The sequence below is a fragment of the Chiloscyllium plagiosum genome, chromosome 34 (genome assembly GCF_004010195.1).
Source record: "Chiloscyllium plagiosum isolate BGI_BamShark_2017 chromosome 34, ASM401019v2, whole genome shotgun sequence".
Taxonomy (NCBI): domain Eukaryota; kingdom Metazoa; phylum Chordata; class Chondrichthyes; order Orectolobiformes; family Hemiscylliidae; genus Chiloscyllium; species Chiloscyllium plagiosum.
In genome coordinates, this window is record NC_057743.1 from 13,732,778 (window position 1) to 13,744,704 (window position 11,927).

At 43.4% G+C, this 11,927-nt stretch overlaps 1 protein-coding gene across 1 annotated transcript in view; it reads left to right on the top strand.

Annotated features, from left to right (window-relative positions):
• Positions 1-2,398: 2,398 nt before the first annotated feature.
• Positions 2,399-11,927, top strand: part of LOC122540215 (proproteinase E-like) — a 30,424-nt gene continuing 20,895 nt past the window's right edge. Inside the window, exons 1-4 of the mRNA XM_043675601.1 lie at positions 2,399-2,544; positions 3,715-3,803; positions 5,860-5,957; positions 6,306-6,434. Of these exons, the coding sequence (XP_043531536.1) occupies positions 2,466-2,544; positions 3,715-3,803; positions 5,860-5,957; positions 6,306-6,434 (395 nt within the window). The 5' untranslated portion in view covers positions 2,399-2,465. The remainder of the gene's footprint in view (positions 2,545-3,714; positions 3,804-5,859; positions 5,958-6,305; positions 6,435-11,927) is intronic.

The following is an 11,927-nucleotide window of genomic DNA, read 5'->3' on the forward strand; positions in this document are numbered from 1 at the left end:
TGAGTGAAACACTTGGAGTAATTAAAATGGAAAGTTGGTTCTGGAGGGATGCAGGAACTTAAATTGATGAACTGTTCCCACACTGATATTTTTGCTGACATTACTCTCCTCACTTTTGCCTAAGGCCACGCACTCCTTAATGTGCAAACTCTTCCCCCATTATTTTCTTTCGATTATTCAATTTCAAATGTGCAAACTGCAAGGTTGACTTGATTAAGGTCAGGTCTGGCTCATTGGTTCCATGTATGGTGATCCAACCATGGAATCCTCCATCCATCCAGAAGGCCGAGATCTTTCCTGAATGCCATGTGAGCCAAACAGATTTATCCACATAACTGTGACTGTCAATCCTCTTTTCTGACAGCTGTCAGTCCTTTGTATGTGCGTCAGATAAATTAAAGTAATTGGCAACGGCATTATTTGTTTTGGTTAAGTCACTCGGACACAGATGTCTCCTGTTACTTTCCATCCCACGTTTTTCTCTTTCTGTGAGAACGTTGAGGCTTTTCTGCACTTTTATTTGATTTCCTTGTATACTTTAGATAAGAGTTACTTTCCCCCAGCTAAACATGATACAAACTTGGGACAGAAAAAGATTAGAGGGAACGTTCAAACTTGTCTCTCACTGTGAACTTTTAATTCTCAATTACCCAGAATTTTAGCTGAATGTGATTCCAGATCAGAAAATGGTGGAATCAAATCCTGATCTAAGACTTGAGTGCATAATCTAGACTGACGTAGCAAGTCAGCACTATACTGTCAAAAATGTCATCTCTCAGGTTGAATGCTAACTCAAGCTCCTATTTACTCGTTTTCATCAAATGACCAAACATTCAGAGGAATAAGAAATTCTCTGCAATCAAAAAATCAGCTGATACTCATTGTCTGACCTCATGTTCAGACAATGCTAATCTAAAGCTTGCGCTAAAAGACAATCTGTGCCTATTGGAGTGATACAGCTGTACAGCATGGAAACAGACCCTTCCGTCCACTCATCCATGCCAACCAGATATCCTAAAGTGATCTAGACCCATTTGCCAGAATTTGGCCCATATCCCTCCAAACCCTTCCTATTCATATACCCATCCAGATGCCTTTTAAATGTTGCAATTGTACCAGCCTCCACCGGTTCTTCTGGCAGCTCATTCCATACCCGTACCACCCTCTGTGAGAAAAAGTTGCCCTTAGGTCCCTTTTGAATGTTTCTCCTCTCACATTCAACCTATGCCCTCTCATTTTGGACTCCCCTTCCCCAGGGAAAAGACCTTGACGATTCAGTTTATCCATGCCTCTCTGGATTTTATAATCTTCCATAAGATCACCTCTCAACCTCCAACACTCCAGGGAAAACAGCCCCAGCCTATTCAGCCTCTCCCTATAGCTCAAACCCACCAGCCCTGGCAACATCCTTGTAAATATTTTCTGAAGTCTGTTAAGTTTCACAACATCGACTTTCAAGGATAACTTTTAAAGAGAAAAGAAGACTGGACTGAAACACTGTCAATTTCAAGTTAGCTGCAGCACACAATATTCACAAAAATGCTATAAATACTCAACAGGTCAGTCAGGGTCATTGCCATTTCATCCGTGCTGTGAAAAATTTGAAATGTAATAGGTTATATGCAAGTGAAATGGGGCAGGATGGAAAATGAGTGAAGGGAAAGATGTGATCAGGCAGAAAACAGGAGAGCTTATTGACAAAAAGTTGGTGGTGTACAGTCAAGAGGAGCGATAATGTGGCAAGTGTAATGAAACTTAGAGGAGATGTAAACGGCAGAATGATGCTGCCTTTAGAAAGCTTCAGAAAGATGGAATAAAAAACGTGAAGGAAAAGTCAGCTTTTTTAACTTGACATAGTCATAGAGTCATACAGTAAAGAAACAGACTCTTCAGCCCAACTAGGCGAAAGTGAGGAGTGCAGATACTGGAGATCAGAATCGAGATTGTGGTGCTGGAAAAGCACAGTAGGTCAGGCAGCATCCGAAGAGCAGGAGAATCAACATTTTGAGCAAAAGCTCTTCATCAGTAATCTTTCCAGATTACTTTCAGGCTTTTGCCTGAAACGTCGATTCTCCTGCTCCTCGGATGCTGCCTGACCTGTTGTACTTTTCCAGCATCACACCCTTCATCCCAACCAATCCATGCTGACTAATATGTTTTAAATTAATCCAATACTTATGGCACTGTAATGAATATTGACTTTTAAGATATTCATTGGGCCATTCAAATGCAATGTGGCAGATATTTTACTTGCTGCCAACACCTAGCTCAGTGTTCCACAGTGAGTGAGTCAAATAAATTTGTTCCTCAGATTTTATAGAGTAAACAAAAATACTGTAACCTTGACACATATCTACAGAGTCAGCATCAATGTTTAGAATGATAGGGTGTGCTTAAGTATTTTTAAAGAATAATTTAATATTCTGGAAAGGTAATGATTGACCTTGTGCAGGAGTTGATATAAAATGCCTGTTGTTGATTTATTTCATCAGTGCCTAAGAAACAAGATGGAAGCCCTTCTCGTCCTTCTGCTTGTGGTTGGTGGTGAGTTGCCTAATGTGTGAAGTGTTGTTGGGCCTAATTGATCAGAAATGTTCTAAGTTTGTAATTTAAGCAGAAATACGGAAATTTTCCTCAACAACAAACAGAGCATAATTTAGCTGCGATTGGCGTTCTTGCTCAATGACACCATAGGGCAATGGGTATGGGATTGGGTCATGTCACACTTATTGTGGGGTCTTCTTTAGAATGTGTTTCTCTCCTACCTCAGACTGGGACAGAGCTTTGCAGCAGAGCAGGGAAAGCTGTATCCTGCACCTCATTGCTATTCACCTCGTTTTGGAATATTTGTGGGTGTTCAAAAATACTACCCACGTTGTGGATATGCTAATACAAAAAACGTTTGAGAAATGCTTCCAATGTATACCTGTGCTTCCTTTAAACAATGCATTTTCCTGTGGTATAACTTCACTGATGAGAGAAGGAACCAGCCTGTTGCAAAACTCATGTCAAAGCTGATCATGACAAAGATGGCAAAAGGTAGCTGATGTTTATATTTGCAGTTTTCTGGAAATGATGCCTCTACAGTCAGCTGCAGACATGCACAGGAAAATAATGTTGCACCTCTGTCCAAGCTAAAAGCATCCCAATGTTGTAATCCCCAGTAGATTGCCCAGCCAAACTATCTCCATTCACCACTTGCCAAATGCCAGATACACATCGCTGCAAAAGAAATGGTGGGAAGTGAAATCAAAGGACAAACTGAATAGTTCAGTATGACACAAGGGACAACATCATTTGATTTCATACTTGAATTACAATGGAGATGAAATACACATTCACAGTTGTTTTATATACTGCAAACAAATGCTAAAGAGATTGTAGGATAAATACAGACAACAAAAGTTTTTGTGCCATCTTCAGTTAATTGTTCAGAAGGTGTAACAATAAAAAAAACTATTGTCTACGTGGCTCCTGGAATGAGAGACAACTGTTTTTTAAAGTCTATTCCCAGAGCAATAGAGATCACTCACAAATTTCCCTATCAACCCAACTGAGTCTGTCCCTTTTATCCTATAGTAGAGATAAGCTTGGCATAGCTTCTGAATTTTACCTGTCATCCAACTTTCTTTAAGATCTAATTACCAGCCTTCAAGATAAGAATGCTCCATACTGCAGATAGTGGTGTGAATGGAACTAATACTTGTCTTTCAGCCCATGCCTGTGGAAATCCCAGCTACCCGCCTTATATGACAAGGGTTGTAAATGGAATTGATGCAAGACCTTACAGCTGGCCCTGGCAGGTAAGTTACAGATGAAACATTGTGGCAGGCAGGAAAGGAATACTCTCAGCTTTCCCACACCTTCTTGCTAGATAGGATGCTCAGTCAAGAGATCTTGAGCTCAGTGCCTTGCCTCTGATGAGTTAGTTAATCTCAGCTGGAGTAGCAGCAGAAGTTACATAAATGACCTTCTTGTCCCTAAATAAGGAAGGGGATCTGAATTGCCCAGGGTTGTTGCTGTCAATCTCTACTTTGGAAAATACTCCTCGAAAATGCATCTGTTTTAGCTGAGCAGAGGTTTAAAGGAAATAAATAAGGATCTGCCTTTATAAAAGCCCTTTCACAACCTCAGCAGGTTCAAAGAAAGCATACCCAAACAGCAAAGTTCAGGTTTGATGTTGGAATTTAAGATTGCTTCCATGTTGTCATTCATACTCTTGTTTTAGCTGCTGCTTGGCTTCCAAACCTATCGCTGCTGCTCTCCTTACTGTTATGCAAGGTAATGGTTCCGAAGGAGTTAATTTTCATATTTCATTGGCTCCACCCATTGTAATGATGTTTTGCAAAATCTATGATTGGAGACTGTAGATTTCAGAGGGATCTGATGTAACCAGCTCAGTAAGGTCTAGTGGGCGGCACGGTGGCACAGTGGTTAGCACTGCTGCCTCACAGCGCCAGAGACCCGGGTTCAATTCCCGCCTCAGGCGACTGACTGTGTGGAGTTTGCATGTTCTCCCCGTGTCTGCGTGGGTTTCCTCCGGGTGCTCCGGTTTCCTCCCACATCACAAAGATGTGCAGGGTCAGGTGAATTGGCCATACTAAATTGCCCGTAGTGCTAGGTAAGGGGTAAATGTAGGGGTATGGGTGGGTTTCGCTTCGGCGGGTCGGTGTGGACTTGTTGGGCCGAAGGGCCTGTTTCCACACTGTAATCTAATCTAAAAATGTAATTGTACTTATTGCTCTCATGTAAGAAACCTTTTTGTTATCTACCAATAGTGCCTCTTTTCCAGATACTCCACAGTGGTGTACCTTCACAGATACAAAGATGATTACACACCAAAACAGACCATTTAGCCCATCGTATCTGTGTTGGTCAACAAAGATCTGACTGCACTAATGCCAGTTTCCAGCTTTTGACACAAAGTCCTGGAGGCTATGGCAATGCAAGTGTGTTTCTATATTCTTAAACATTACGAGAGTTTCTGATTCAACCATACTTTCGGGCAACGAGCTCTAGACTCCCACATTCATCTGAGTGAAAACCATTCTCCTCAAATCTCCTCTTAGCATTCCACTTCTCACCTTAAATCTATCCCCACTCCCCTCCAACCCCGCCCCCGACTACTGACTCCACTAACACTCACCATGATGTAGGCCTAAGACTAAGGAAGGTTGTTGGTAGGGAACTACTTAAAAAGAGCCTAACACAGTACCTTACACTGGTAGAGATGGCAAATGCAAAAAGGCACCAGGAGTTGCCTCCTGGTAAAATTCCACATGACTCTGTGTCAAATTGTGATTGACTGTGAAGCCCGAGGGAAAACTGACTACATTACAGATGCTGTAAATGTGAGTGCTGACAATGCCCTTCACAATCAAACAGCCTCGATGCTCACCACCTCTCACCATGGAGAATGATCCCTTGGGTGAAGGAGCCAAGTGTTTGCATAAGCAGAAGAAGGAGAAAGCCGATCAACGTGGGGTGTGCAGAGTGCCAGGGTGGGGGCGGTGGATAAGTGGACATGAAGAGATAACGGCAAATCAGAACAAAAACGCACTTTAGGTTCGGGATCAATATGGAAATTAATATCAGTCGGGAGGCCCAGGTTTCTGAATCCTCATAGGGTTTTTTGACCTTTACTCCTTTCATGTACCATGTTAGGATGTGTAGAGTAACAGGAAAAAGCAGGGATCAAACAGAACTTTCTCCATTGTGACCTCAAATGGACCTGGCTGTTTGATAATGAATCGGGCCCCTGTGGGACTGATGTATGTAATGATACCTGACTTGTGTGAATCTGCTGTCTTCCCCTCTCCCTCATTCTCTTGGGAATAATGTTCTGTGATTTATTGGTAGATCTCCTTGGAAGTGGACCGTGGATCATATTATTCTCACACTTGTGGAGGAAGCCTGATTGACAGGAACTGGGTTGTGACAGCAGGGCACTGCATCCAGTGAGTGCCTACTCTGAGTGAGAAGCATATGCAAAGCACTGTTCCCACTGTTCCCACTGAAGGTGTCTTATCATTGTGCAACATCCTACTGCCCAGAGTTTTACAGGAGACACTTTTCCAGGATGATTCACTGTTTCAAAGAACAGGCAATAAGTTCATGTAAATTTCACAGCAGTTATGACCAACAACGTTGCCTAAGCCTACGAGGGTATTTCTGTCTTCCATACGCCTGGAGGATTGGGAAATTGGCTGTAGATCTCCACCACCCCCATAGTTCTGATGCTGTACCCCAATATCATTATTGCGAGTTTCTCTACACCATGCTAATATCGCATTTTATCTTCGAAGGTCAGGCCGGTCCTATCGTGCGGTGCTGGGGGAATATGACAGGGATGTGCATGAAGGTTCAGAAGAGACTATAAATGCTGCTAAGATTTTCGTTCACCCACAGTGGAACGCTAGTTGCCTGGCATGTGGGTAAGTTGGTAGCCTTGAGTCTGCACTCAATCATCTAACTCATTTGCAGTTTTAACAGCGGCGAGGTGAATCTATGACCCAGCAGTAACAACAGGAACAATTTACATTATACAGTACTATTGCTATTCCTGATGAAGGGCTTTTGCCCAAAATGTCGATTTTCCTCGGATGCTGCCTGATCTGCTGTGCTTTTCCAGCACCACTCTAATCTTGACTCTGATCTCCAGCATCTGCAGTCCTCACTTTCACCTACTATTAACAGGAGCCTTATAAAACAAAGTATAGCTCAATACTACATCAGAAATATTAGATCTGTGTTGGTGAAAAACATATTTTAATCAAAAAGATCCTGAGCTTCCAGTTGCCTGCCACTTCAACACCCCACCCTGTTCCCTGGCCAACATCTCTGACACAGGCTTGCTGCAGTGCTCCAGCAAAATCGAAGAACACGACCTCATTTTCCACTCAGAGACCCTGCAGCCTTCTGGACTTTATATCATGTTCAACGGTTTTAGGGCTTGACCTCTCTCATGTCCTTACCCCAACCCTAAAACACCAGGCCTTGTTATTGTATAGTCTGTTCATACACGCAAACCACTGTAAGGCATTAACATAGAGTCATAGAGATGTACAGCATGCAAACAGACCCTTCGGTCCAACCTGTCCATGCCGAACAGATATCCCAAACTAATCTAGTCCCACCTGCCAGCACCCAGCCCATATCCCTCCAAACCCTTCCTATTCATATACCCATCCAAGTGCCTCTTAAATGTTGCAATTGTACCAGCCTCCACCACTTCCTCTGGCAGCTCATTCCATAGACAAAGCACCCTCTGCGTGAAAAAGTTGCCCCTTAGGTCTCTTTTATATCTTTCCCCTCTCACCCTAAACTTGTGCCCTCTAGTTCTGGACTCCCTGACCCCAGGGAAAAGACTTTGGCTATTTATCCTATCCACGCCCCTCATAATTTTGTAAACCTCTACAAGGTCACCCCTCAGCCTCCGACGCTCCAGGGAAAACAGCCCCAGCCTGTTCAGCATCTCCCTATAGCTCAAATCCTCCCACCCTGGCAACATCCAACAGTCTCCATTAAAGCTTTTTACCCTCCTAACCAAATCTTCCCTCTCTTTGGCTTCTATCCTAATCTATCATTTACTCCTTATCCCCACCCCAACCCTACTTTCTGTATATAACCTGACATTTTCCTAGCTACCATCAGTTCTGAGGAAGGTCACTGGATCAGAAATGTTAACTCTGATTTCTCTCCACAGATACTGCCAGTCCTGCTGAGCTTTTCCAGCAATTTCTATTTTTATTTCTGATTTACAGCATCCGCAGTTCTTTTGATTTTTATCAAATATCTATGAATTCTATTGATTGAGTATGGTAACTTTATGAAGTGGTTTCCCCCAGAAATGAACCACCTCTATTTCTGTAATGTTTTTTGAGTATTGCTGCAAAAAAGACACATGTTGTCAAAGCTTCCCATCTTGCACTTATCAGGACTACTCACAAGAATCTCAATTTTAAGGAAAAACCAACATTACTATTGTATGAGAGGAGAATGCTGATGAGTTGGCAAATGGATTCTTATTGTACAGGTGTTGCCATGGAGAATTCACCAGCTGTATGCAACCAATCAGCACTCTCCTCTCACATAGTTTAAATGTTGGTTTTCACCTGAAATTGGTATTCTTGCAAATTGTCCTGAGTGCAAGATGAAAAACTTCAAAAAGAGTGATTTTTCTAAGCAATACTCAAGTTCTGTATGATTGAATGAATATTTATTTATTGAAGCAGCTCAATATTCTCTGGCGATGAGAGCTCTTAGCTTTTTGAGCCTTAACAACTGATGGGCAGTGAACCTGAAAGAGCAATAAACCTCTTGATTTAGTCCCGGCATTAAGCTGTAATAATTAAGCTGTAATCAAAACTGGAAAAAAGCCTCATGCAAATTGACTTCAAGAAAGGCATACTGTTCAGAAAATCCCAGCCTCTGAGTTGGCTCCACACTTTCATTATTGCACTGGGGTAGGATATTTCCTTTGCTCTCTTACTTCACTTAAAGCTTGCTAATTTTATATTCATTCCACATGATTCTGCACTTACAGTAGCCTTTTTAATAACTGCATCACTGACGTTTCATGGTCATCTTAGCCATTGTATTTCAAATCAGTCTGCAAACTTTTCTCTCACAATTAAACACCTGATTTCAGTGCAGGAATCATCTTTAATGCACTTCCCTGAATTCCTGCAATCCGCCAGTCCCTTTATCAAAATGAAATGTCCAGGTGGATGGAAAATAGCAGGTTGAGGTTATCAATTCCCACACTGTGTACTCCACAATCTCCCCCAGTGGGGAAAACCAGGAAAGAAAGGACAATATTTGTCAATGAACATCCTGTTCCTGCTGGATCTCTGTTTGGAAGCATACAGAATGAGTCTGATCTGTTTGTCTCATTCACCAATTTCACTGATTTTCCTTCCAAGCATTCTAAGCACAGGATTTAGGGAGAGGAACCCATCCAGTCTCACCCTCGCCCCCTAGCCCAACTCAGTTTTTTGGAAGAGGCCTGACTCAGGTTAAGAGCCCTCAGGGACTTTGCTAACCAGCTTTAGGACTTTCATGTAATCAGGCCCTTAGTGGGTTCGGAATCTTAAAGATGGATTGGGAGGTATGGTGGCTCAGTGGTTAGCACTGCTGCCTCACAGCACCTGGGACCTGGGTTTGATTCCAGCCTTGGGTGACTGTCTGTGTGGAGTTTGCACATTCTCCCCGTGGATGCGTGGGTTTCCTCCAGGTTCTCCGGTTTCCTCTCACAGTCTAAAGATATCCAGGTTAGCTAAATTGCCCATAGTGTTCAGGGATGTGTAGGCTAGGTACATTATTCAGGGGAAATGTAGAGTAATAGGGTGGGAGAGTGGATCTGGGTGGGACGCTCTTTGGAGGGTCGGTGTGGACTTGTTGGGTCAAATGGCCTGTTTCCACATTGTAGGGATTCTATGATCTCACCCAGAAGAGCTGCCAGCCAATCAAAGGCTACCTTCTATTGAGGCAGCAGCACTAGGAACAATGTCCCAAGACCCAGACTCAGGTGGAGGGTGAGGGCAGGATGGGTGCTGTGGGAATGGATCACCTTTTATTTATTTCAAATATATATACTTTATACATAAAAAACATACATAGTCACTAAAGCAGTTTGGTTCTGTACAGTGGCACGTGAAGAAAACAAACAAACATTAGAATTTGGTTCTATCCATCAAACAACCAGACATGAGGGGAGCAAAGGGATCAGACACAAAGGCAGGCCTGGCTTTCAGTAACAACTCCTTGCCTTGGATTTGAGGAAGGTAATAAATGCAACTCCTTTAATCAAATATGAAGAAAGGAAGACAGAAAGCAGGCCAGTTAACAACATTTCTCAAAGAGTAAACATTAGGATCTGTCATTGTAGAAGTTATAACTAACTTCAATCTAATCAGGCTGAGTCAACATGGATTTGTGAAACGTAAAGCATGTCCAACCAATCTGTTGGAGCTCTTTGAAGAAGTAACATATGCTGTGGATAAAGTGGAACCAATGGGCATACTGTCCTTAGGATTCCAGAAGGCATTTGATAAAGTGCCACGTCAAAGGTTATTGCAGGAAATAAAATCTTATGGTGTACAGGTTGGCATATTGGCAATCACAGAATTAGAATTCCTACAGTGTGTAAACAGGCCCTTCAGCCCAACAAGTCCACACCGACCCTCTGAAGACTAACCTACCCAGACCCATTCCCCTACCATTTACCCCTGACTAATGCACCCAACCTACACATCTCTGAACACCATGGGCAATTTAGCGTGGTCAATTCACCTAACCTGCACATCTTTGGATTGTGGGAGGAAACCAGAGCACCGAAGGAAACCCACACAGTCAATGTGCAAACTCCACACAGACAGTCACCTGAGGCTGGAAACTGGGTCCCTGGCACTGTGAGGCAGCAGTGCTAATCACTGAGCCACCATGTCACCCCTTGCTAACAGGAAACAGAGCTTGAATATAAATGGATCTTTTTCTGCTTGGCAAGGTGAGTGCTGTACTGCAGGGGTCAGTGCTTGGGCATCAACTGTTTACAAATTATATAAATGACTTGGATGAAGGGATGGCAAGTACAGTGTCTGAATTTGATGACGACACAAAGTTAGATTGAAAACTAAGGTACGAAGAAGACATACGAAGCTACAGAGTAATATAGATAGGTTAAATGAGTGGGCAAATAGAATATAATGTAGAAAATATGAAATTGTCCATTTCAGCAGAAAGAATTTTCAAAATGTTATCGAAATGGTGAGAGATTGTTGCAAGAGCTCTGAAATGCAAAGGGATCTGGATGTCCCAGCAATTGAATTGTAGGTTAGTATGCAGGTATAACAAGTAATCTGGAATATTATTTACTGCGAGAGGAATTGAATACAAAAGTATGGATATAGAACATAGGCAGCCGGAAGCTGGTGTAGCGCAAGCTTACCTGGGTAGGTTTTTTTTTCTATAAAAGCACGCAGGAGAGGAACCCGAGGCACTACAGAGGTAGTGCCTCCCACCCGCCCTCCTCCTCTAACCTAATAATAAGACCCGTTGTGGTAAGTAGGCAAGTGCTGCATTTTGCTTGTTCTATTCTTTAGACCTAGTTTTTTTTTTAAAGGTTACTTTTAGAGGGATGGCAGTGAAGGCAGTGCAATGTTCCTCTTGCAACATGTTTGAGGTGAGGGATGCCATGGCCGTCCCTGCTGATTACACTTGCAGGATGTGCACCCATCTCCAGCTCCTCCAAGACCGTGTTAGAGAACTGGAGCTCGAGTTGGATGAACTTAGGATCATTCGGGAGGCAGAGGGGGTCATAGATCAGAGCTTTAGGGAAATAGTAACTCCAAAGATTGCAGGCAGATGGGTGACAGTGAGGGGGACTGGGAGGAAGCAGCCAGTGCAGGGACCCTCTGCAGCCGTTCCCCTCAAGAACAAGCATAGCATTTTGGATACTTATGGGGGGGACGACTTACCAGGGGTAAGCAATGGGGTTCAGGCCTCTGGCACGGAGCCTGTCCCTGTTGCTCAGAATGGAAGGGTGGAGAAGAGCAGAGCAATAGTTATTGGGGACTCGATAGTTCGGGGCACAGATAGGCAGTTCTGTGGGGGCGAGAGAGACTCACGTTTGGTATGTTGCCTCCCAGGTACAAGGGTACGTGACATCTCTGATCGTGTTTTCCGGGTCCTTAAGGGGGAGGGGGAGCAGCCCGAAGTCGTGGTCCACATTGGCACCAATGACATAGGTAGGAGGAGGGCTGAGGATGTTAGGCAGGCTTTCAGGGAGCTAGGTTGGAAGCTCAGAGTTAGAACGAACAGAGTTGTTGTCTCTGGTTTGTTACCCGTGCCACGTGATAGAGAGTCGAGGAATAGGGAGAGAGAACAGTTAAATGCGTGGCTACAGGGATGGTGCAAGAGGGAGGGAT